We start from the raw sequence: 27,592 nt of genomic DNA on the forward strand, positions 1-27,592 counted from the left end.
CCAGAAAGGAATAGAGAGATGGGAGGCAGCACTCACAGAAGAACAGGCCAATGTGCATATACAAACTCCACCCCCAGCCCATCTGACTCCAGGAAGTGCCCTCCTCTGGGAGGAGGCTGAGGTCTGGGAAGAAAAGCAGAGCAGACACCAGAGGAGCCCAGCTTGGCAGCAGCTTCAGAGTCAAACCTCCTCTCCAGAGGAAGAGCCTAGCCCACAGTAGAGACTATGGAGTTCACCTCATCCCCTCTCCACAAAGCACAGGTCTTCTGGAGGGGACTCCTGCTCACAGGTGAGGAGACATTCCTCGGGAGTAGAGAGTTGGGGAGCTCAGAGACTGGATGGGGTCCTGTCCTCAGTTATTTCTCATTGTAAGTTTATCAGCACTGGCCACTGTAACCTGAAGACTGACGTTCACACCTCTGTCAGGGTGACTCTCCAAGTAAAACTCAAACCGAGGCCAGTAAACAACAGCCTCATTGCATAGGACCAGAGATATTTGCAAAAACCCAGGCTTTGGGGAACTCATTTGCTCACAGGTAGCTGAACCTGTTTTTGGTAGAGAAATGAAAACCAAAAAGAACAAGTCCTCTTCAAAAGCCCTCCTACTACTGGGCAGGAAGATAGAGCAGCAAGGAAATCTAGAAGGTGGGCTCAGGGGCTGACAAGCACTTCAGAAGAAACAGAGCATGGGACAGGTCAGAAAATGAAGGCACAGAGTCTTTAGAGGAGGAGGTCAGACAAGACATGCCGACACTCACCGTAGATTCTGAGTGTGAGCAGGGATCTGAGGGCAGTGACGGGTGAGCTGTGTAGATACCAAGAAGACAGTGTCATACATTCTAAGATTTATGGGTACTGATGAATGGGGGTGATGCTGCTGACCTCACCCCAATAGGACACACACACACACACACACACACACACACACACACACACACACACACACACACACACACCAAGGCTGAGAGTTGAAGGCACTCAGGGCTCAAATTTCTACCAAATGAAAAGTCCTAATATTGGAAGACCTTTCTCTCTTCCCTCTTAGCCTCACTTGTACCCTACTGGACCTCTCCCACTACTGCCCAAGTCACTGTGGAAGCAGTTCCATCACACGTTGCTGAAGGGGACAATGTCCTTCTACTTGTCCACAATCTGTCAGTGACAGCCCCATTTTTTCACGGGTACAAGGGGAAAAATGTTGATCAGAGGAAGGAAATTGCACGATTGGTAATATCCAGAGGTAAAATAGAACCTGGGACTGTGTACAGCGGCAGAGAGATAATATTCCCCAATGGATCCTTGCTCTTCCTGAATGTCACTCGGAAAGATACAGGAGTCTATTTGCTACGTGTGACTATGGAAAACTTTGATGAAGAGAAGGCATATGTGCAGTTTCAGGTACACCGTAAGTAATTCTCTGTAACCTCTGGGTCCTGGGTGGAGCTAATTCTACTTCACACATAGGGTTGTCAGTACTGGATGACTCTGTGTTAAGGTCCCCATATGGTGGATCAAGCATTCAGTAAAGGACACACACTAAAATGTGGAAAAAAGCAGCAATAAATCAGGATGCCGCACTTCAATCCACCCTCAGAGAAGAGGGGGTGAGGTAACTGAGCCCAGGCATGTCAGACTCTGACCAGGGTCTTAGGTGCTCATCATAAACATGGCCTTGAGAAAGATCCTTTAGGACTCAGGAAGGGCCTGGCTGAGGAAACCATGAGAGTCTCACAGAGAGATGAGCACCTGAAGATTTGCTCAAGAACTCCATGCCAGACTGGACCAGGAATCCTGGGAAGATTGTAGACTGGGTTTGAATTTGACCTGCTGTTGGAGCTCAGAGGGAACAATGATGGATTGTGGGCTGGGAGCTTGCTGACAGTCTTTTGATAGACTTTTCTCTCTTCTCTCTTAGCCTCACTTGTAACCTACGGGACCTCCCCCACCACTGCCCAAGTCACTGTGGAAGTAGTTCCACCCCACATTGTAGAAGGAAACAACGTGCTTCTACTTGTCCACAATCTGCCAGCAATAGTCCCATTTTTTCACTGGTACAAGGGGAAAAATGTTGATCAGAGGAATGAAATTGCGCGATTGGTAATACCCAGACGTAAACTAGAACGAGGGCCTGTATACAGCGGCAGAGAGACACTATACCCCAGAGGATCCTTGTTCTTCCAGAATGTTACTCAGAAAGATGCAGGAGTCTATTTGCTTCGTGTGACTATGGAAAACTTTGATGAAGAGAAGGTATCTGTGCAGTTTAAGGTTCACCCTAAGTAATTCCCTGTAGCTTCTGGTGGCTGAAGCCACTCTGTCACCCTTGGGAAAGGCACATAAATGTTTTTCAAATGGAGCTCTTTAGAAGGCAAGGCACTTTAGAGAATCCAATCCATTTAGAAAGACCTATAGAAACAATACTGCATTCCTCTGTGCTGATCCTAGGGAGCTGATGGGCTTCAGGCCTCTCTAACTTTGAGCTATGCTTCTTCTTGTGGTATATCTTAGTTTTGCTTTGTTAATTGTGATTTTGAATGTGATTTCCGGAAACAAAGCTGATCTGTTACACAAAGATTGTCTCTGGTGGCCTCTGGATGCCTTTGGAGTCATCCTGAGTGAACAGGAGGAACTCACTAAGTTCAATGAGTTTTGCTTATTCAACTCCAGAAAGGGGTAAACATACTCCAAAGAACTTAAGAACTTGAAAAACGGGTTTTTAAAGGTGACCTTAAAATTTTTTAGGAACATATTAGGAAAAGGTAGAGATCATGAAAGGTCAGACATATCTCTGGCGCCAGGACATGAAAACTCAGATATTTTTCTAATGTCAAAAAATCAGTAAAGGTATCTAAAACTCCCAGTTCCCTTAAAAGAAAAGCACATGTGGAAATTGCCAGGAAGAATAGATATATAGTCCCAGCAGTTAAAGAGTTAGATACTAATCATTCCTCTTTTGAGGACTTATAAAGAATAGGATTATAACTGTAGTCCACATGAAAGGTATATACAGATTACTTAGAAATTGGCAAACACCTGAACATGATATCCTAGACGTAACAATACACTCAGCTGGTTACAAAAATAGGAAAGTATCCTATTGTTAAGAACTAATCACAGGGCTTAAATCTCTTACTTTGTACTAGCGTGTTTGTTGCTGGCTAGGGCACACTATGAAGAAGATACAATCATTTGGCTTGCACTCTAAAGATAGGGGGTAAAGGCCAATGACATCAAGGGAGTGGGATGAAGAAGAGAAACTAAAATGAATGAACGTGAATGATTCTTGGGAAATGATTAAAGAGAAATGATTAGAAATTGCTCATGCTTGAATACATTAGAACTTGTATAATAAAGATGGCCTGAGCTAGTTGGGACCATCACTTTGAAAGGCAACTGGTGGTCCAACTTTTCATTCTTCACTGACTTTACACCTCCACCCTGTGGCACAGAAGCCCACTGGACATGGACTCCAGCATCCTGGGTCGTGGGTGGAGCTAATCCTACTTTACACATAGGGTTGTCAGTCTTGTATGACTCAAGGTTGTGGTCCCCATATTGTGGTTCAAGCATTCAGTAAAGGACACACATTAATGTGTGGAAAAACAGCAATAAATCAGGATGCCTCACTTAGATCTGAGGAGAGAGGTTGGTGTAACTGAACCCAGGCACATCAGACTTTGCCCAGGTCTTAGATACTCACCATCAACATGGCCTTGAGAAAGACCCTTTAGGACTCAGGCAGGGCCTGGCTGAGGAAACCATGAGAGTCTCACAGAGAGATGAACACCTGAAGATTTGCTCAAGAACTCCATGCCAGACTGGACCAGGAATCCTGGGAAGGTTGTAGACTGGGTTTGAATTTGACCTGCTGTTGGAGCTGACAGGGGACAATGATGGATTGTAGGCTGAGAGGATGCTGACAGTCAGCTTCTGAGAGCCATGTCTGAGGTAGGTCACCTGGGCATCCCCTCCTGAGAATCAGTGTGCTCAGCATAGGTGGAGAGGTAGGAAAGGCCAGCTAATTGATGGTTCTGAGACCTCCTAGGGAGGTCAAGAGCCCTAAAGTGATAGCAGAGGTGTAAGTATAGAAAAGGCAGCTCTTTGTCCTCTGGGATTATTTCGTGCAGGCAAACACTAATAGACACTGTTTGGTGGAAGATAACTCAATCATCTCCCAGTGTCCTGCTCCATCCATATGTCTAATCTTCTCCTGCTTCTCTGAGTTCTCCTGGCTGATAGAGATAGAGCTTGGAATATGAGCAGGAGGTTCTGCCAGCCTTGGAAGGCCTCAGGTTGTATGAGGGACTTCCCAAGGGAGGGAGAGCCTTAAAGGCATGATTTCTTTCTGTCACTCACACAAGCCTTCCCGTACCCTCTCTCCATTTTCTTTTTATGACCTCCATGACCTAGAAGGAACACCCAGGGCTTCAGACTGTGCTCACATGATTTTCTCCAAATTGGAGGAGAGAATTCCCCACAGATGGGGACAAGCAGTCCAGAGCTCTGCTCCCAGCTTGCTCTGCTCCTGTCTCACTGGTGGCTGGCTCAGCTCTGAATCTGTAGGATGGGAAGAGTGGGTGGAGAGGGTGCCTGGAAGCCATGTTCTGAGTCAGGGTGAACCAAGTCACTGACAGTTGATGATGCTCTTTCCCTTACTCTTCACAAGGTTCAAAAAACAAAAGTTGGCTGAGTGTGGTTGTGCACACCTTTAATGCCAAGACTGAGGAGGGAGAGAGATGTAGAGAGTGTGAGTTTGAGGCCATCCTGGTCTGCATAGCAAGTTCCAAGCTAGCCTAGGATGTACAGTGAGACCCTGTCTCAAAAAAAGTGAATATTTAGCATTAGAGTGTCAGGCTGTGGTCAGCACTGTGATTATTCCCTTCTTCTTTGTGGTATTTAATCCATACCCCTGGGGCAGGAAATAAAATGTTTCTTCAGCTCTTATATTTTTGGTTGTGAGCCTAGCCTTTAACGGCTGAGCCATGAGTGGGAGCAATGAAGGGCGAGCGTCGAGGAAAAGAGAGTGGGAGATCCTAGCTGGATCAAGAAAAGAGAGGGAGAACAAGGAATAGGAGACCATGGTAAATGAAGACCACATGAGAAAAGGAAGAAACAAAGAGCTAAAGAGGCCCACAGAAATCCACAAAGATACCCCCACAAAAGACTGCTGGCAATGGTAGAGAGACAGCTGGGACTGACCTACTCTGGTGAGTAGGTCAAACACCCTAATAGTTGTGCCATAAACCCCATCCAAGGACTGAGGAATCTGGATGCAGACATCCACGGCTAGGCCCCTGGTGGAGTGCTGGGAGTCTAATTAGTGAGAAAGAGGAGGGTTTATATGAGCGAGAATTGTTGAAACCAAGGTTGGATAAAGCACAGGGACAAATAACCAAATGAATGGAAACACATGAACTATGAACCAAAGGCTGAGGGGCCCCCAACTGGATCAGGCCCTCTGAATAGGTGAGACCGTCGATTGGCTTGATCTGTTTGGGAGGCATCTAGGCAGTGGTACCAGGTCCTGGGCTCGTTGCATGAGTTAGCTGTTTGAAACCTGGGACTTATGCAGGGACGCTTGGCTCAATCTGGGAGGAGGGGACTGGACCTGCCTGGACTGGTTGGTTAATCAACTCAGGTTGATCTCAGTCCTTGGGGGAGACCTTGATCTGGAGGAGGTGGGAATGGGGGGTAGGCTGGGGGGAAGGGGAGGCGGGCAGGAAGGGAGAGAACAAGGGAATCTGTGGCTATTATGTCGAACTGAAGAGTATTGTAAAATAAAAAAAAATGTTTCTTCAAACAGAAATTCTTCAGTTAGGGATTTCTCCCAGTTCTGAGGTCTAGGCTTTAACATTTTTAATATTAGCTGGGCCATTTTAACCCCATCAAATTATTAAATGAAAAAGAAACAGAAGGTCATTTCATAAAGGAGGGACCTGACTGTTCACACTCACAGAAATTGTGAGCAAGAATTTGCATAAACATCAACGAGAAACACCACCCCCCATGAGATTGATGGACTCGGGGGTTGAAGAGGCTCCCAGTATGGTAACTAGACAAATACCCTGATTCAGGGGTCACTGGGTGATCTGGGTAGGACGATGATTCAGCTTTCTCCTTACAGACCCTATCTTGAACCCAAACATGTGGTCTTGCAGAGGACCCCTTCATTCTGTGGGACCTGTGAGCTGGCTCAGATGTTTGAGAGTGAAGGACTCTTAGCTGGCCCCCTCCAAGGTTTATCCATAGAGCCAGTGACTCTGCCTTTCATCCAAGTCACCACCACCACCACCACCACCACCACCACCACCACCACCACCACCACCACCACCACCACCACCACATTCAATGACCTGGACTCTGTGTTCCTGACCTGCTTCTCAAAAGACATGGGGATCTCCTTCAGGTGGCTCTTCAATGGCCAGAGTCTGAGACTCACTAACAGGATGAAGCTGTCCCACAACAACAGCATCCTCAGCATAGACCCTGTCAGGAGGAAGGATTCTGGAGACTATCAGTGTGAGGTATCCAATCCAGTCAGTTCCAAAAGGAGTGACCCCATCCAGCTGGACATAATAGGTGAGTGATCTCTGCTCCATTCTTACTCCATAGTGTTGGGGATGGGGGCAGTTTCTTTATCAACAGAGTGCGGAATGTGTAAAAGTCACAAGGAGAAAAACATGGTTCAAGATACAAATACAGCCAAATACAGTGATGGATGCATGTTAATCTCAAGATAACACATCAAGCAAGGTGAGCACAGTGCTGCATGCCTTTAACCCCAGCATACCAGAGGCAGAGACAATTGGATCTCTGTGAGTTCCCAACCACCCTGGACTTGTACCAGTTTCAGGTTAGTCAGAGCTGCATAGTGAAACCCTGTCTCAAAAGAGAGAACATGAAGCAGGAGGTATAGAAGTACAAGGCCACTCAACTGAATGGACCAGGCTCTGCTGACTCCCCATGGAAGACATTACTTTGTAGGATTTGGGAATAGAAGTGTATTGGTTGGGAACACTGGTAGACTGGGGGAATGAGGAAAGGGGAATCTGTGGTTGGTATGTGAAATGTATAGAAAATCTCTTAATAAAAAAAGAAGCACAAGGACAGCCCAGATTACATTGTGAGACCTGGACAATAATAAAAACAATAGATGTTAATATAGCAAATAGAAATGCAAAGTGATTAAGAATTTAGGGTCTGAGTCAGACACATAGATCATCCTCAGAATCTACTAATATATTCATGTTATGCTACATCCCATACCACACAATCAAATTTTCTTTATATTATTTCCAATACCTAATATGAATACTGCATAGACCATAGTCTTATTCTGTTGAATACAGGACAAAGATAGGAGGAAACAAAACACTTTTCATTCTAGACATACTTTTCCAAGTAGTTTGTTTCCAAGGTTTTGATCCATCAATATAAAATTCATAGATCGAAAGGACCTGTATTGAGTTTCTTACTACGTTTGCATATTTATTCATTTTGTATGGGTGTTCCCCTCTAATGTGTGGAGGTCATAGGACAATTTGTGGGGGCCAGTTCTCTGGGGACAGAGAATTGAACTAATGTAGGTGAGTAAACCCTTTATCTGGTAAGCCATTTCACTGGCCCACATTGTTTGTGCATTTTTATCTATTTGTGTGGCAGTTGGGGGTAGGTACTGGGAAGAACTATGGCAGGCACTCTTCCCAACTAAGCCATTTTGGTGGCCCATATATTGAGTTTCTTATCCTCATGGTCCTTGCATAAGACTTTTTTTTTCTGATATCTGTTTTTTTGTTGTGTGTAGTAGTAATTGTAGTAGTAGTAGGTGTGTGTGTGTGTGTGTGTGTGTGTGTGTGTGTGTGTGTGTGTGTGTGTATTTGATTCTTAACTATTGAGCTATGCCTCCAGTCCCATAAACCAAATGCATGGAGAGATAGCTCAATAGTTAAGAGCCCTATCTGCTATTCTAAAGAACAGGAATTCAATTTCCAGCAACAACATGGCAGCCTGTTATTGTCTGTAACTGAAGTTCCAAGGAATTCAATACCCTCTTCCGTCCTCCTCATGTACAAAATTGCTTGTTCTGCAGAGACATATAAGCAGCCAAAACGCCCATATGATGCATCTGTCATCATAACAAAGACACCATTCGAAATCCAATCTCAAGGTGCTTTCATCCTGTCTTCTAAATGTCTGATGACTTTCAGCTCTGATCCATTTTAGGTCTTTGATCCATGTAGAGTTGATTAGTATATACTGTTAGGTGAAGGCTTAACTTCATTCTTTTACATGGATATCACATCTTCCTAACATCCCTTGTTTAACTGAGTTTTCCTCCAACAATGTGCAGTCTCAGCAACCTGATCAAAACGCATCTGGTTACAGAGGTTCAGATGGACAGCAAGAATGACTTCCAAGTTCTGTAACTCAATAGGACAACTCTGTTTCACACCAATTAATTCACAAGAGCTAGCAGAAACATCTATGTCCTTCTACAGACCAGAATTTCCCCTTCCCTCTGTTGACATGATGTATGATTTTATTCTATTTTCTCCAGATGGTCCTGATGTCGAGATCATATTCCCCTCAAATATTTATATCCATTGAAGGACAAACCTCACATCTCCTGCCTTGGTTTGTCAATGGAGAGCTCCAGTCACTCCCCCCAAGAACTCTATAATCCCAACATCAATACTAATAAGAGTAGATCTTATACCTGCCTGGTCTATAACTGTCACTATCCTCAATGAGACCACAACCAAGAACATTACAATTCTTAGTAAGTGGATCTCTAAAATATCAGCACCAGGTTGGTTAGGAGCAGAGTCTTTCGGCTTTCTGGGAAGGTGCAGATGCATTTGATTCCCAGCCCAGGGCTATGGAAACTAGCAAAACACAGTCTTCCTTCAAGCCTCCTGCTCCATCCCTATGTTTAATGGCTTCCTGGTTCTCTGTTTTTTTGGCCTATAGGGATGAAACTTACAGTGTGAGGAGGAGGTTTTCCCAACCTTGGAAAGTCATCAGTTATGTGAGGGACTTTCCATGGTTAGGAGAGCCTCAAGGTCAAGATTTTTTTCTGTGCCTAACACAAGCTTTCCTGTCCCCTCCACTTTCATTTTATGATCTCTATGACCTACAAGGCACAACAAGGGCTTTCAACTGTGCTCACATTCTTATTCTCCAAATTGGGGGAAATATTCCACACAGATGGGGACTACACCTCTGCTCCCAGGTCTGTTCCTGTCTCATGGGTGTGGTGGCAGGCTCAATTCTGACTCCATGGGATGGAAAGAATAGGTTGAGAAGGCCTGGGAGCCCTGTTCTGAGTCAGGGTGAACTATGTCTCTCACATTTGATGATGCCCTTTTGCTTACTCTTCTCAAGTTTCAAAAAACAAATGTCGGCTGAGCATGGCTCTACACACCTTTGATGCCAACACTGAGGAGGAAGAGGCACGTAGATAGTGTGACTCTTAGGCAGCCTGGTCTACATAGCAAGTTCCAAGCAAGCTAGGAGAGTACAGTTAGATCCAGTCCCAAAAAATATTAGTATTGAGCATTAGAGTGGCAGGCTGTGGTCAGCACTGTGATTATTCACTTCTTCTCTGTAGTATTCAATTCATATCCATGGGGCAGGAAATACAATTTTTCTACATCAGAAATTCTTCAGTTAAGGATTTCTCCCAGTCCTGATGTCTAGCCTTTAACACCTTTAAGTTTAGCTAGGCCATCTTAACCCTATGACTAATTTTTTTTAATAAAAATTAAAATGCTATTTCATAAAGGCAGGATCTGACTGTTCACACTCAGAGAAAATATGAGCAAGAATTTGCACAAATATCATTGGGAAATATATTCCTCCCACCCCCACCCCCGAGTTTTCTGGACATGTGGGCTGAAGAGGCTCGCAGTATGGAATCTATACAAATACCCTGAGTTTGGGTCACTTTGAGTCATCTTGATAGGAGTAAGATTCAGCTCTTTCTTCATAGACTATATCTTGAACATGTGACCTTGCAGAGGGCCTCTTCATTGTATGGGCCCTGGGAGCTGGCTGGGATCTCTGAGGGTGAAGGACTCTAAGCTGCTCCCCTCCACTGTTTATCCACAGATCCAGTGACTAAACCCTCCATTCAATTCACCAACACCACGGTCAACGGTGTGACCTCTGTGCTCCTGAACTGCTTGACAAACGACACTGGGATCTCAATCCATTGGCTTTTCAAAGGCCAGAGTCTGAGGATCACGAATAGGACGAGGCTGTCCCCGAACAACAGCACCCTGGAAATAATCCCTGCCAGGGGTTCAGATTCTGGGGACTACCAGTGTGAAGTATCCAATCAAGTCAGTTCCCAGAGGAGTGACCCCATGCAGGTCAACATAATAGGTGAGTGACATCTCATCTCTTGTTACTCCTTAGTGTTGTGGGTGGGGGCAGTTTCTTAATAGATAAAGAAGCACAATTGGCTCAGTCTGGGAGGAAGGGACTAGACCTGCCTGGACTGAGTCTACCAGGTTGATCCCAGTCCTCGGGGAGGGTTTGCCCTGGAGGAGGTGGGAATGGGGGGGGGCTGAGGGTAAGGGGAGGGGTTGGGAGGGGGGAGAATAGGGGAACCCGTGGCTGATATGTAGAACTGAATGGTATTGTAAAATAAAACAAAATAAATTAAAAAATAAAGAGAAAAAAAAAAAGAAGCAGAAGGATAGCCCAGATTACATTGTGAGACCTGGACAATAATAAAAACAATAGATGTTAACATAGCAAATAGAAATGCAAAGTGATTAAGAGTTTAGCGTCTGAGTCAGACACACAGACCATCCTCAGAATCTACTAAAATATTCATGTTATGCTACATCCCATACCACAATCAAATTTTCTTTATATTATTTCCAATACTTAATATGAATACTGCATAGACCATAGTCTTATTCTGTTGAATACAGGACAAAGATGGGAGGAAACAAAACACTTTTCATTCTAGATATACTTTTCCAAGTAGTTTGTTTCCAAGGTTTTGATCCATCAATATAAAATTCATAGATCGAAAGGACCTGTATTGAGTTTCTTACTACGTTTGCATATTTATTCATTTTGTATGGGTGTTCCCCTGTAATGAGTGGAGGTCATAGGACAATTTGTGGGGGCCAGTTCTCTGGGGACAGAGAATTGAACTAATGTAGGTGAGTAAACCCTTTATCTGGTAAGCCATTTCACTGGCCCACATTGTTTGTGCATTTTTATCTATCTGTGTGGCAGTTGGGGGTAGGTACTGGGAAGGACTATGGCAGGCACTCTTCCCAACTAAGCCATTTTGGTGGCCCATATATTGAGTTTCTTACCCTCATGGTCCTTGCATAAGACTTTTTTTCTGATATCTGTTTTTTTGTTGTGTGTAGTAGTAGTAGTAGTAGTAGTAGTAGTAGTAGTAGTAGTAGTAGTAGTTGTGTGTGTGTGTGTGTGTGTGTGTGTGTGTGTGTGTGTGTATTTGATTCTTAACTATTGAGCTATCTCTCCAGTCCCATAAACCAAATGCATGGGGAGGTTAGCTCAATAGTTAAGAGCCCTAGCAGCTCTTCCAAAGGACAGGAATTCAATTTCCATCACCCACATGGCAGCCTATTACTGTCTGTAACTGAAGTTCCAACACCCTCTTCTGTCCTCCTCATGTATAAAACATGCATGTTCTACAGAGACATATAAGCAGCCAAAACGCCCATATGATGCTTCTGCCATCATAACAAAGACATCATTTGAAATCCAATTTCAAGGTGCTTTCATCCTGTCTCCTAAAAGTCTGATGACTTTCAGCTCTGATCCATTTTAGGTCTTTGATCCATGTAGAGTTGATTAGTATATACTGTTAGGTGAAGACTTAACTTCATTCTTTTACATGGATATCACATCTTCCTAACATCCCTTGTTTAACTGAGTTTTCTTCCAACATTGTGCAGTCTCAGCAGCCTGATCAAAACGCATCTGGTTACAGAGGTTCAGATGGACAGCAAGAATGACTTCCAAGTTCTGTAACTCAATAGGACAACTCTGTTTCACACCAATTAATTCAAAAGAGCCAGCAGAAATGTATTGTTAGACCCCAGAGTTTATGGTCTCAAGTGGGCACCTCAAGAACCCAGACTCCAGTCCAGTTGATGCAACAGCTCGAGGTTTTTATTGAAGCGACTATACAGACAGGCAAACTCTGCTCCTAAGAGCAAGAGTCGCATCTTACTGCAGCTCCATGGGGGCTTTAAAAGGAAAAACCCACAAAAGCCATAAGCTTACAATTCCCATACAATTTCGTTTCACAAGATCATGGTCTGATCACAGAGTGGGTACAGGAGTGTCCCCATGTACATTCTTCATGAAACCTCAAGGAGGGTATCAGGGTGGGAGTGGAGGTTACACAAAGGTCACAGTGGTCCTTCCTGGAACACCTGCAATTATCCCAGTCACAGTTGAGCACATCTCTTAACAGAAATCTTTTCACATTGTTACATTGTTACAGGGGTGGTTGAAGAATGGCTGAGTCAGCTTGCTCTTGGAACTAGATTTTTAGCTTCTCATTTCCCTGGGCTTGAGGGGGTGTAAGCCTGTAGGGTTAGGGTATTTCAGTCTATTTTTATGAAACATAAAAAGTGACAGATGAAATGCTGCATATGTCAACTGTGCATATCTGACACACATTATAATATATATGCAAAACTGTGCCCCATAAACACACATATTGGTCATATTAACTAATCTTTAATTTAATCATGGCCAGTGTGCATGAGCAGTTCTGGGCTTTCCAATTCTATATTACTGATCTGTATGTCTGCCTTTATGTCAGTAGTAGACTATTTTAATTGTTGCAGCTTTGTATTAAAATTGAGAAATCATGTGGGATGACCTGCAATTTTATTCTTGTTTTTTTTTAAAGATAATTTTAAGGCCATTTATGATGGTGCTTGCCTCTATCCCCAGCTCTTTGGAGCAGAGACAAGTGGATCTCTGGCAGTTTGAGGCCAGCTTGATCTATATAGTGAGTTTCAGGACAGCTAGAATGGACTTTGCCATTTCTGTGTAAAATGCCACTGGGGTTTTGATCTGATGTGCATAGAACTGATAGAGTACATTCAGGGATATTGTCATCTATTTAAAAAAAAGTCCCAGGTACTCAAGAAGTTGAGGCAGGAGTACCAAGTTCTAAAATTGCCTACTGCAACCATTTCAAGGTCAGCTTGATTAATTTAGTGACATCCTGTTTCTAAATAAATATTAGAAGGCAGAGCTTAGAGTATAGCTCAGTGGTAGTGCATTGCTTACCATGCACAAAGCCCTGGGTTCAATCCCAGTACTGCAGAACAACGTAATAATGAGATTAAGTCTTCCAACCCATCAACCCCAATGGCTGTCATTTCTTGTCTTCTTTCATCATCTCTTATTTGGTAGTTTTCTGAGTGCAAGTCTTTTATCTCCTTGGTGGAGTTAATTGTAAGTATTTTATTCTTTTTGGTGCTTTCACAAATAAATACTTTTCTTCATTTCCTTTCCAATTGTTTACTGTTATGGCTGGGACTATTGCTCAGGGGCTGAACACTTGCTGGGTATGCACGAGGCCCTAGGTTCAAGCTCCACTACTGCCAGGAAAAACAAAAACCCAATTGTTCATGGTCAATAATAGTATACAGAAATACAGCTCATTTGGGCATGTTCAATTCATTAGCCAACCAATTTAATAGTTTTGCTCATTTAGTTCTGAGATCTTTCTGTAGAATGTTCAGGATTTTCTATGAACAAGTTCCTGTCATCTCCAGATCTCTTTAGCACCTCATAATTGGGTACCTTCATTTCATTGTCTAGCCTAACGGCTCTGTTTCGCACTCCTAAGAGTCTCTTGAACAGAAGTGGTCATAGCAGCAACCTGTGTTCTTCCTGATCTTAAAGAGAAAGCTGTCAGTCTCCCCACTGAATATGATGTTGGCTGTGGTTTTCCATATATGGCCTTTGTTTCACTAAGCTGGACTTCCATCATGTTTCAGTGTTTTTATTATCAAAGTCTGTGAAATTTTGTCAATTTTTTTGTTGATTCAACCTTACTTGTTATATAGCAATTTAATTTTGTTTCTCTCATGATTCCACCTCTACAGAATCCAGGTTTGTAGGAATTTGTCAATTACATCTAGGCCACACAACAGTTAGCATATAACTACTGAGTGCTCTTGAAATTCTTCATATTCTTGAGAATGAATGGTGAGGTCTCAAATTGTATCCATGTGCTTTTTTCAAAGTTATTCTGGGAAAAGGTTGCTAATATTGTTAATCAGATTTGATGAACCAACTTTTGGTGCATCAACTTTCTTTGCAGTTGCTCTAGTCTCTGTTTTGTTCTTCTTCATCCTCATCTTTAGTTTTCTCCTTTCAGTAGCATGGGGGAACTTTTTGAGGGAAGGTTCTCAGTATATAACCCAGACTTGCTTCAAATTCACAATCCTCCTGCCTCAGCCTCTGATGCTAGGATGCTAGGTTATATAACATCTTTCACCTGCCTCATAGTAGTTTTTCAAAACTTAATATAATCAAGTAAACTTTTTTTTGCAAAATACCACACACAGAGGAAAAATGTTGCTGCAATTATTCCTACAACCAGTGTTAGCCTTGAAGCCAGGTAGCCAGATCTATCTTACCTGGCCACCTTCTCAGCTGATCTTGTTTTCAGACTGGAAGCCTCTGTGTCCTTATATCGGAATGGCTCTCAGCTGAACTGTGCTATTAGTAGCCTGTGAGCTTAAACAGCCATATATCTAGTTTCTGGTCCTCATGCCTTATATACCTTTCTGCTTTCTACCACCACTCCCTGGATTAAAGGCTCACTTTCTGGGATTAAAGGTGTGTGTCACCATGCCTGACCATTTCCAATGTGTCCTTGAACTCACAGAGATCCAGAGGGATTTCTTCTTCTGGAGTACTAGGATTAAAGGTGTGAGTGCCACCATGTTAATCAGCTTAATGGCTTTATCATAGTCCACGTGGAATCATCATTGTGGGATCCTATCATCTTTTTGAAGATTTCAAAGTCAAGTTAGGCGTGGCCATGGTTCCCTGCAGACATTTTTAATTTTATTCATTCTTTCATTTATTTATTTATTTATTTATTTATTTATTTATTTATTTATTTATTTATTTATTTATTTATTTATTTATTTATTATTTATTTAATTTATTTGTGCCTCCTCTGTGGTTTGGAGTAATCACAGTGTGATAAATGTCTGTCTCTTGGAACCATGAATGTTCTTCCCTAGAAGAGAAAATCTTCACAACAATTTCTCCCCACCATTTGTCTTGCCAAACTTTTCCAAACTGATCTTTGCCGATGCTTTCTTGTGACATGATGGTCCTGGCAATTCTTCTCTGAACAAGCAGCAGTAAACCTTTTGTTCCAGCTATGGGCATCACTGCAGTGACCAACAGGATGAGAAGGAGCCAGCAACTCGGAGCAGCAGCTTTTGCCTCCAGGGTCCCACAACGGTTTGTGGTTCAGCCCAGGCCGAAGTTTCTCCCAAGTCTCCTAGGGATCCTCCTGCCTCTGCCTCCTTCAGTAAATCCAACCAGTGTCCTTCACCACAACTGGTTGAGGGTAGCTTGGGCCTGAGCTGGGGCCCACAAGGCCACAGGCAAGCAGTTTTTTTCATGAATTTGTACCAGGAACATTGGGCGCCAGATGTAGCAGAAATCTTATAAGGTCTTATTAATTAAATCAAAACTGAGGCCAGTTATTGAGGTGAACACTGGAAGATCAAAGAGACAGAACAAGCCACAGCTAACCTCACCTGGCCAACTTCTCAGCTGATCTTGTTTCCTCAGACTGGAAGCCTCTGTGTCCTCATATCCCAGTGGCTCTCAGCTGAACTGTGCTGCTTAAAACCTAAAAGCTTAACCAGCCAAATGCTTCTAGTTTCTGGTCTTCACGCCTTATATACCTTTCTGCTTTCTACCACCACTCTCTGGGACTGAAAGACTCACTTTCTGGGATTAAAGGTGTGTGTCACCATGCCTGGCCGGTTCAATGTGGCCTTGAACTCACAGAGATCCAGAGGGATTTCTACCTCTGGAGTGCTAGGATTAAAGGTGTGAGTGCTACCATTTTCTAGCCTTAGTATCTAGTGGCTGTTCTGTCTCTGACCCCAGATAAGTTTGTTATGGTGTACAATGTTTTGGAGAATACAATACCACCACAGCTTGCAATGTGAAGAGGAGGTTCTTCCAGTCTTGGAAAGCCTTTGATTGTGTGAGGGACGTTCCACGGTTAGGAGAACCTCAAGACCAAGATTTCTTTCTGTGCCTAACACAAGCTTTCCTGTCCCCCTCATTTTCATTTTATGACCTCCATGACCTACAAGGAACACCCAGGGCTTTCAACTATGCTCCCATTCTTATTCTCCAAATTGGAGGAGAATATTCTCCACAGATGGGCACTAGACCTCTGCTCCCAGGTCTGCTCCTGCCTCAGTTCTGACTCCATGTGATGGGAAGAGTGGGTGGAGAAGGTGCCTGGGAGCCCTGTCCTGAGTCAGGGTGAAACAAGAAACTGACAGTTGATGATGCTCTTTTGTTTACTCTTCTCAAGCTTCAAAAAAACAAATAGCAGCCAGGCAGTAGTGGCACACACCTTTAATCCCAGCACTCAGGAGGCAGAGGCAGACAGATCTCTGTGAGTTTAAGGCCAGCCTGGTCTACAGAGCAAGATCCAGGAAAGGTACAAAGCTACACAGAGAAACCCTGTCCCGAAAAACCAAAACAACAACAACAACAACAAACCAAAAACCAAATAGCTGAGTGTGGTGTCACACATCTTTAATGCTAGCACTGAGGATGGAGAGGCATGTAGATAGTATGTGTAGGAGGAGAGCTTGGTCTACATAGCAAGTTCCAAGCAAGCTAGAACTATACACTGAGACCCTGTCTCAAACAACATCAATACTGAGCATTAGAGTGGCAGGCTGTGGTCAGCACTGTGATTATTCACTTCTTCTCTGTAGTATTTAATCCATATCCATGGGGCAGGAAATACATTTTTTTTCTACAAACAGAAATCCTTCAGTTAGGGATTTCTCCCAGTCCTGAGGTATAGACTTTAACACCTTTAAGATTAGCTGGGCCATCTTAACCCCATGACAAATTATTTAATTAACTATAAACAGTAGGCTATTTCATAAAAGAAGGACCTGACTGTTCACAGAAAGTGTGAGCAAGAATCCCCACAAAAATCTTTCGGAAATACAGTCCTCACAACCATGAGATATCTGGGCTTTTGGGCTGAAGAGGCTCCCAGTGTGGAATCTACACAAATACCCTGAGTCAGGGTCACTGTGAGTGATCTTGGTAGGAGTAAGTTTCAGCTCTCTCCCTACAGACCTTATCTTGAACCCAAACATGCAATCTTGCAGAGTGCCCCTTCATTCTATGGACTCTCACCTGGTCCCTCCACTATTTATCCACAGATCCAGTGACTCCATCCTCCATCCAAGTCACCAACAACACAGTCAAAGATATGATCTCTGTGTTCCTGAACTGCTTGTCAAACAACACTGGGATCTCAATCCATTGGCTCTTCAAAGGCCAGAGTGTGGAGCTCACAGACAGGATGAAGCTGTCCCACAACAACCGAACCCTCCAAATAGACTCTGTGAGGATTGAGGATTCTGGGGACTATCAGTGTGAAGTATCCAATCAAGTCAGTTCCACGAGGAGTGACCCCATCCAGCTGGACGTAATAGGTGAGTGAACTCTGTTCCCCTCTTACTCCATAGTGTTTGGGGTTATGGCCAGTTTCTTTATCAACTGACTGCAGAATGGGTCAAAGTCACAAGAAGAAAAATATTGTTCAGGAAACAAATACAGCCAGGTTGGTGAAGGATGCATGTTAATCACATGATACAACACCAAGCAAGGAGAGCACAGTGCTGCATGCCTTTAACCCCAGCACAGCAGAGGCAGAGACAATTGGATCTCTATGAGTTCCCAATCACCCTGGTTTTGTAGCCAGTTTTAGGTTAGCTAGAGCTACATAGTGAGACCCTGTCTCAAAGAGAGAGAGCATGAAGCAGAAACATAGAATTACAAGGCCAGCTCAGATTACATTGTGAGACCCGGTCAATATTAACAACAATAGATGTCAATATAGCAAATGGAAATGCAAAGTGATTAAGAGTTTAGGGTCTGAGTCTGTCACACAGTCAACCCTCAGAAACTAGTAAAATATTCATGTTACTCTACACTTCTTTTGACACATTCAGATCTTCTTTAGATTATTTCCAATGCCTAATATGAATATTGCATAGACACTAGTCTTATTTTGTTGAGTACAGACACAGATAGGAGGAAACAATATACTTTTCACTGTAGAGATACTTTTCAAGTAGTTTGTTTCCAATGTTTCGATCCATAAATATAAAATCCATAGATAGAAAGGACCTGTAATGAGTTTCTTACTACATTTGCATATCTGTTTATTTTGTGTTCATGTTCCACACCCATGAGTGGAGGTCAGTGGACAATTTGTGGGAGCCAGTTCAATCCAAGGACAGGGGATTGAACTCAGGTTGTTTCACCAGCCCTTTATCTGCTAAGCCAATTCCCTGGCCCACATTTGTTTGTGCATTTATCTCTATGTGGCAGTTAGGGGCAGGTACTGGGAGGGAGTATGGCAGGCACTCATCTCAACTGAGCCATCTTGGTGGCCCATGTACTGAGTTTCTTATCCTCATGCTGACAATTGAAGCATGACATCACTGCACAAAATGCTTTTTTCTAAGAACTGTTTTTTTTGGTGTGTAATATATATATATATATATATATATATATATATATATATATATATATATATATATATATATATATATACATACACATATATATGGTTTATAGGACTGGAGAGATAGTTCAATAGTTAAGAGCCATGGCAGCTCTTCCAAAGGACATGGGTTCAATTCCCAGCACCCACATGGCAACTTATTACTATCTGTAACTGAAGTTCCAAGGAATTCAACACCCTCTTCTGTCCTCCTCAGGTACCATTCATGCATCTTCTGCAGAGACATATATGCAGCGAAAAGGCCCATGTGATGCATCTGTCATCATAACAAAGACACCATTTGAAATCCAGATTCAAGATTCTTTCATCCTGTCTCCTAAAAGTCTGATTACTTTCAGCTCTGATCTTTGATCCATGTAGCGCTGATTTGTATATGTTGTTAGGTGAAGGCTTAACTTCATTCTTTTACCTGGATATCCAATTTTCCCAACATCCCTTGTTTAACTGATTATTCGTTCATCATTGAACAATCTTAGCAGCCTGATCAAAACTCATCTGGTTACAGAGGGTCATATGGATTACAAGAATGCCTTCCAAATTCTGTAACTCAATAGGACAACTCTGTTTTACACCAATAAATTCAAAAGAGCCAGCAGAAATGGATTATATATATATATATATATATATATATATATATATATATATTTCTTTTTTATTAAGATATGTTCTATTCATTTTACACATCAACCACAGATAACCCTGTCCTCCCTTCTCCTACCTCCCAGCCTTCTCTCCAACACACTCCTCATTCCCATCACCTCCAAGACAAGGTCTTCCCTGGGGAGTCAGCAGAGCCTGGTACCTACATTTGGGGCAGGTCCAATCCCTTCCTTCCTCTACCATGGCTGAGCTAAGTGTCTCAGCATAGGCACTAGGTTCCAAAAAGCCAGCTCATGCACTAAGGACAGGTCCCACTGCCTGGGGTCCTCCTAAACAGTTCAAGCTACACAACTGTCTCACTTATCCATAGGGTCTAATCCAGTTCCATGGGGGTTTCTAGGCTATTGGACACAGTTCATGTGTTTCCACTAGTTTGGCTAGTTGTCTCTGTACTTTTTCCAATCATGGTCTCAATATCTCTTGCTCATATGATCCCTCCTCTCTCTCGTCAATTGGACTCCTGGAGCTCCACCTGGGGCTTGGCCATGGATCTCTGCATCTGCTTCTATTATCCCTGGATGAGGTTTCTATCATGACAGTTAGGGTGTTCAGCCATCCCATCACCAGTGTAGGTCAGCTCAGACACCCTCTTGACCATTGCCAGTAGTCTATAGTGGAGTCATCTATGTGGGTTTCTGGGGATCTCTCTAGAACTCTGCATCTTCTTATGCTCATGGTGTCTTCATTTATCATAGTATCTTTTTCCTTGTTCTCCCACTCTGTTCCTGATCCACCTAGGACCTACTGCTCCCCTAAGCTCTCTTTGCCCCGACCCTTGTTCTCCATTACCCCCCTCACCCAAGCTTGATCATGTAGATCTCATCCATTTCTCCATTGCTGGGCAATCCTGTGTCTTTCATAGGGTCCTCTTTATTAGGTAGCCCCCCTGGAACTGTGAGTTACAGTCTGCTTATCCTTTGTTTTTCATCAAGTACATACCATGTTTGTCTTTCTGAGTCTGGGTTACCTCACTCAGGATGATTTTTTTCTAGTTGCATCCATTTGCCTGCAAATTTCATGATGTCATTTTTTCACTGCTGAGTAGTACTCCATTGTGTATAAGTACCACATTTTCTTTATCCATTCTTCAGTTGAGGGGCATCCAGATTGTTTCCAGGTTCTAGCTATTCCAAATAAGGCTGCTATGAACATAGTTGAGCATGTGTCCTTGTGGCATGATTGAGCATTCCTTGGGTATATTCTCAAGAGTGGTATAGGGGGTCTTAAGAGAGATCAATTCCAAATTTTCTGAGAAAGCACCATACTGATTTCCAAAGTGGCTATACAAATTTGCATTCCCACCATCAGTGGAGGAGTGTTCTCCTTGCTCTACATCCTCTTCAACATAAGCTGTCTTCAGTGTTTTTGATCTTAGCCCTTCTGACAGGTAGGTGTAAGATGGCATCTCAGAGTCATTTTGATTTGCATTTCCCTGATGCTAAGGATGTCTTTCAGCCATTTGAGCTTCTTCTCTTGAGAATTCTCTGTTTAGCTCTATAGCCCATTTTTAATTCGACTGTTGTGTATTTTGATGTCTAATTTCTTGAGTTCTTTATATGTTGTGGATATCAGCCCTCCGTCAGATGTGGTGTTGGTGAAGATCTTTTCCCATTCTGTAGGCTGTCATTTTTGTCTTATTTACTGTGTCCTTTGCCTTAGAGAAGTTTCTCAGATTCAGAAGGTCCCATTTATTAATTGTTGCTCTCAGTGTCTGTACTACTGGTGTTATATTTAGGAAGCAATCTCTGGTGCCAATGCGTTCAAGACTTTCTCATCTCTGCTGTGGGATGTTCTGTATGTATGTGTGTGTTGCTCTGATTGTTAATAAATAAAATACTGATTGGACAGTAGCCAGGCAGGAAGTATAGGTGGGACAAGGAGAGAAGAGAATGCTGGGAACCGGAAGGCTGAGTAGAGAGACACTGCCAGCTGCTGCCATGGAAAGTGTCATGTAAAGATACCAATAAGCCGCCAGCCACATGGCAACTTAGAGACTAATGGATATGGGTTAATTTAAGATATAAGAACTAGATAACAAGAAGCCTGCCTCGGCCATATGGTTTGTAAGCAATATGTCTCTGTGTGTTTATTCAGTTGGGTCTGAGCGGCTGCGGGACTGGCGGGTGAGAGAGCTTTCTCCTAACTGTGACCAGACAGAACTGGAAAAAACTCCAGCTACAATTCTCTTACTTCCTACTTTCTCTTCTATCAGGTTTAGAGTAACGGGATTTATGTTGAGGTCTTTGATCCACTTGGACTTAAGTTTTGTGCACAGTGAGAGATATGGATCTATTTGCAGTCTTCTACATGTTGACATCCAGTTATGCCAGCACCATTTCTTGAAGATGCTTTCTCTTTTCCTTGTACAGTTTTGGCTTCTTTGTTGAAAATCATCTATTCGTAGGCGTCTGGATTAATGTCAGGGTCTTCAGTTCGGTTCCATTGGTCCATGTGTTGGTTTTTATGCCAGTACCAAACTGTTTTTATTACTGTAGGTCTATAGTAGAGCTTGAAGTCAGGGATCATGATGCCTCCAGAGGTTGTTTTATTGTGCAGGATTCTTTTGGCTATCCTAGGTTTTTAGTTTTTCCATATGGAGTTGAGTATTGTTCTATACAGGTTTGTGAAGAATTGTGTTGGGATTTTGATAAGGATTGCATTGAATCTGTAGATTGCTTTTGATAAGATTGCCATTTTTACTATGTTAATCCTGCCTATTCATAAGCATGGGAATCTTCCATTTTTTGGTATCTTCTTCATCTTCTTTCTTCAGGGACTTAAAGTTTTTGCCATATAGCTCATTTGCTTGCTTAGTTAGAGTTATCCCAAGGCATTTTATATTATTTGTAGCTTTTGTAAAGTGTGATGTTTCTGATTTCTTTCTTAGCCTGTTTGTCATTTGTATATAGGAAGGCTACTAATTTTTTTTTGAGTATCCTGCCACATTACTGATGGTGTTTATCAGCTCTAAGAGTTCCTTGGTCAAGTTTTGGGGGTCACTTATGTATACTATCATGTCATCTGTTAATAGTGAAAGTTTGACTTCTTCCTTTCCAATTTTTATCCCCTTGATCTCCTTTTGTTATTTTATTGCTCTAGCTAGAACTTCAAGTACTATATTGAATAAATATGGGGAGAGCAGACCGTTTTGTTTTGTTCCTAATTTTGGTGGAATGGCTTTGAGTTTCTCTCCCTTTACTTTGATGTTGGCTGTTGGCTTGCTGTAAATTGCCTTTATTATGTTTAGGTATGTTTCCTGCATTCCTGATCTCTCCAAGACTTTTATCATGAAGGGGTGTATGATTTTGTCAAAGGCCCTTTCAGCATCTAATGAAATGATCATGTGGTTTTTTTTCTTTCAGTTTGTTTATATGATTTTAATATATTGATAGACTTTCGTGTGTTGAACCATCCTTGCATCTCTGGGATGAATTCTACTTGATCAAAGTAGACAATTGTTTTGATGTGTTCCTGGAGTCTGTTTGCCAGTATTTTATTGAGTGTTTTGTTTCAATGTTCTTGATGGAGTTTGGTCTGTAATTTGCTTTCTTTATTGCATCTTTTTTGGCTTGGGGATCAGAGTAACTGTAGCCTCATACAAGGAGTTTGGTAACGTTTCTATTGTGTGGAACAATTTAAAGAGTATTGGTATTAACTCTTCTTTGAAGATCTGGTTGAATTCTGCATTGAATTCTGCATCTGGTCCTGGGCTTTTTTTTGGTTGTGAGACTATTAATGACAGTTTTTATTTTGTTAGGTGTTACTGGTTTATTTAAATGGTTCATCTGTTCTTGATTTAATTTAGGTATATGGTACCTTTCCAGAAAACTGAACATTTCTTTTAGATTTTCCAATTTTTTGGAGTACAGGTTTTTGAAGTATGACCTGATGATTCTCTGGATTTCCTCATTGTCAGTTGTTATCTCTCCCTTTTTCTTAGTAAATTTTCGAATTTGGATGCTCTCTCTCTCTCTGCCTCTTGGCAGTCTGGATAAGAGCCTGTTTATCTTGTTGATTTTCTCAAAGAACCAACTCTTTGTTTCATTGATTTTTCTCTTTGTTTCTATTTTATTGAGTTCAGCTCTCAATTTGAAAATTTTTTGGCGTCTATTCCTCCTGGGTGACTTTGCTTCTTCTTGTTCTAGAGCTTTCAGGTGAGCTGTTAAGTCACTAGTGTGAGATATCTCCAACTTCTTTATGTGGGCATTAATGCTATGAATTTTCTTCTTAGCACTGCTTTCATAGTGTCCCATAAGTTTTGGTATGTAGTATATTCATTTTCATTGATCTCTAGGAAGTCTTTAATTTCTTTCTTTATTTCTTCCTTGACCCATTGGTGATTAAGTTGAGCATTATTCAGTTTCCATGAGATTGTAGGCTTTCTGTAATTTTTGTTGTTGTTGAAATCTAACTTTAAACCATGGTGGTCTGATTGAACACAGGAGGTTATTCCAATTGTTTTGTATCTGTTGAGGTTTGCTTTGTGACCGAGTATGTGGTCAATTTTAGAGAAGGTTCCATGGGGTGCTGAGAAGAAGGTATATTATTTTTTGTTAGGGTGAAATGTTCTGTAGCTATCGATTAAGTCCATTTCATGCATAACATCAGGTAAGCCCCTTAGTTCTCTGTTAAGTTTTGATTTGGCAGATCTGTCCAGTAGTGAGAGTGGGGTGTTGAAGTCTCCCACTATTAATGTGTGGGGTTTTATGTGTGATTTAAGCTTAAGTAATGTTTCTTTTACATATGTGGGTACCCTTGTATTTGGGGCATAAATGTTCAGAATTGAAACTTCCTCATGGTGTATCTTTCTGTGGTGAGTATATAATGTCCTTCTTGACCTTTTTTGATTGATTTTAGTTTCAAGTCTATTTTGTGGGATATTAGGTAGCTACACCACCTTGTTTCTTAAGACTCTTTGATTGATAAGACTTTTTCCAGCCTTTTATTCTGAGGTAGTGTCTATCTTTGAAATTGAGATGTTTCTTGTATGCAGCAGAGAGATGGGTCTTGTTTTTTTTATTCATTCTGTTAATCTTTGTCTTTTAATAGGTGAATTAAATCCATTGATATTAAGGGATATTAATGACCTGTGATTGTTAGTTTCTGTTACCTTTTGGTGGTAGTGAGTGTGTATTTCTCTTCTTTGGGCTTTGCTGCTTGGGGTTATCTATTGCCTGTATTTTCGTGGGTGTATCTGACTTCTTTAGGTTGGAATTTTCCCTCCGGTGCTTTTTGTGAGGCTGGATTTGTGGATTGGTATTGTTTTAATGTGGTTTTGTTTTAGAATGTCTTGTTCACTCCGTCTATGGTGATTGAAAGTTTTGCTGGGTATATTATTCTAGGCTGGCATCCATTTCCCTTAGTGTCTGTATTATGTCTGTCCAGGTCCTTCTGGCTTTCAAAGTCTCCATTGAGAATTGGGTGTTATTCTGATGGGTTTGCCTTTATAATTCACTTAGCCTTTTTCTTTTACTGCTCTTAATATTTTTCTTTATTCTGTAGATTTAGTTGTTTAATTATTATGTGGCCAGGGGACATTGTGGGGTGGGGTGGGCTCTAGTCTGTTTGGTCTTTTATAGGCTTCTTCTATCTTCATAGGTATTTCCTTCTTTAAGTTCGGAATGTTTTCTTCTATGTTCTTGTTAAATATATATTTTCTGTGCCTTTGAGTTGGTATTCTTTTCCTTCTTCTATCCCTATTTTTCCTAGATTTGGCCTTTTCATGGTATCCCTGATCCTGAACATTTTGTGTTATGACTTTTTTGGCTTTGTATTTTCTTTGATTGATGAATCTGTTTCCTCTATTGTATCCTCTACACCAGAGATTCTCTCTTCCAATGCTTGTATTCTGTTGGTTATGTTTGCATCTGTGTTTCCTGTTTGTTTACTCAGATTTTCTATTTCCAGCATTCCCTCTATTTGTGTCTTCTTCATTGTTTCTATTTCCCTTTTCAGGTCTTGAAGTGTTTCCCTCACATGTTTAATTGCTTTTTCTGGTTTTCTTTAAGGGATGTATTGCTTTCTTCCACATTTTTTATTTGTCTTTTCCTGTAGTTCTTTATTGATTTCTTCCAATTTTTTGTTTGTCTTTTCCTCAATTTCATTTTTTCTTGAAAGGCCTCTAGCATCTTCATGATGCTGTTCTTAAGGTTGCTTTCTTCTGCTTCTTCTACTTTGTGATGTTCAGGTCTTGCTGATGGAGGAGGGCTAGGTTCTGGTGATGCTGTATTGCTCTTTATGTTGTTCTATGTATTTTTTCCTTGACATCTGCCCATCTCCTCCTCTAATAGACATAAGAGGTTGTTGTGTCTGAGTGAGTTGGTATTGTTATACTCTGTGCTTGTTGTGTCTGTGTCTCAGGGGGCCCCTCTAGGTCCAATATTAGTACTTGGTCTCATTGGAGCAGGCAGATTCTGTTTCTCAGGGAGCTGCTCTTGGGTGAACCCAAGCTTGTTGATTCTGTGACTCACAGAGCCACTCTTGGTTTTATTAGGGCTCTTGGTCTAGTCAGAGAATACAGATTCTCTGTTTCAGGAAGCCTGTCTTGGTCCAATGAGAAGTGGCAGATCCTACGTCTCAAAAAGCCACTCGTGGTCTAATGAGGGGTGGCAGATTCCCTGTCTCAGGAGGTTACTCTTGTTCCAATGAGAGCTCTTTGTCCAATGAGGGCTGCCGGCTTGGTTTCCATGCCTTAGGAAGTGGCTGGGGTCTCAGGAGGATGGGTATGGGGGCAGGGTGTGTAGATTGCAGGGTCTGGTAGGGGGTCTTGTTGAGGGAGGGGCCTTCACAAAGCAGCCCTGCCTGCTGGGCAGCAACTGGGACAGAGTTTGGTGGGGATTCACGGGGACCAGCTGTGTTCCATGGATGGGGCCAAGGGATAGGACTTTCTGGGTATGGAGTCTCAATAGGCTTTCAGATAACACCTGACCACAGGAACCAGAGTGGTGAATATTTACATCTACAACAATTAGGACAATGAGAAAAAGATGTGATCATGAAAAAACTGTAATGTTAATGTAAAAATTGCTATGTGACATTCTCCCATCTTCAGATCCTTCCAAAGACTGCCAGAGTGGATATGAATTAGACTGCAGCCTAAAACACACTCTCTCCCCACCTGCCACAGGCAAGGACTTGAAGAAACACAGTCCTTACAGGAGTACTAGGAGAGAATACCCTGCTTATTGCCTCACCTCTCCTAATCTACCTTCTCACAGAAAGTTCACTCCCCAAAGGAACAAACAGATGTCAGATACAATCAGAGAGTTCTTGTCCAATTGCTTGGTGAGGATGAATTTATTGTGATGCTCCTTCTCTTTTCTGTCTATGACAGGTGGACGTCGACTTTCATTACAGAGTATTATTGGCATTATTGCCCAATGTCTGATGGGGCTGATTGCAGTAATATTTGTACTGGTTTTCCTGTGGCGCAGCCGTCGTGGCAGGTGAAGTGTCTTACACCCTTCCACCTACTCTTCCATTCCCATGCTCGGGAAAGGGAAGAGGCTTTCCTCACTTTGTGTCTGGACTCCATCTTCTTCTCTCTGCTATGTGTCTGCTGTGTTCCTCATATCACTGCCTTCCTATGTCCTGTACCCCACTGTCTGTCGGTCATGGTCACTTCTTTCCTTGTGAAGTTTGGAGATAAATTGACTTCATCTTTTACCAGGGAGCCACAAATTGAGAACAATATTAAACAAGAGGACAATGAGCCAACCAATCTCAATGAAACCTCAAAAGCAGCCTCAAATGTGAAACCTCAAAAGGAAAAGAAGCCAAAAGTAAATTCTCAACCAAATTACCACCCACAGCACCAGCTAGAAAACAGCAAATATGGTGGGGTAAAAGGATCAAAGGCTAGGAGGGGCTGGTTAGATTGGAAAAGGAGGCAGCACCAAGAAAGGCAGTGGCAGCCATGGTGTGAATGCACAGCAAGGACTCCAAGCAGCTCCCAGGAAACATTGGCTGCCAGGGTCCTTCCCAACTGAGGAACCAAACAACAGTGACAGTGTCTCCCATTTCTTTAGGGCAAGAAGTAAGAGCATGCTCAGTGAGGACAACTGGACCCGTCTACCCACA

The 27,592-nt window shown here is 42.3% G+C and overlaps 1 protein-coding gene across 1 annotated transcript; it reads left to right on the forward strand.

The window, feature by feature from the left end:
* Window positions 1–101: 101 nt before the first annotated feature.
* LOC102907784 (cell adhesion molecule CEACAM1) lies at window positions 102–27,592 on the forward strand. The gene is made up of 9 exons (XM_076542549.1): window positions 102–289; window positions 1,916–2,280; window positions 6,075–6,583; window positions 8,971–8,984; window positions 10,111–10,386; window positions 17,481–17,756; window positions 26,847–26,958; window positions 27,183–27,294; window positions 27,541–27,592. The coding sequence occupies exons 1-9, from the start codon at window positions 226–228 to the stop codon at window positions 27,550–27,552; spliced, it is 1,740 nt and encodes a 579-aa protein (XP_076398664.1). The 5' UTR covers window positions 102–225; the 3' UTR covers window positions 27,553–27,592.

This window comes from Peromyscus maniculatus, chromosome 1 (assembly GCF_049852395.1).
Source record: "Peromyscus maniculatus bairdii isolate BWxNUB_F1_BW_parent chromosome 1, HU_Pman_BW_mat_3.1, whole genome shotgun sequence".
NCBI lineage: Eukaryota > Metazoa > Chordata > Mammalia > Rodentia > Cricetidae > Peromyscus > Peromyscus maniculatus.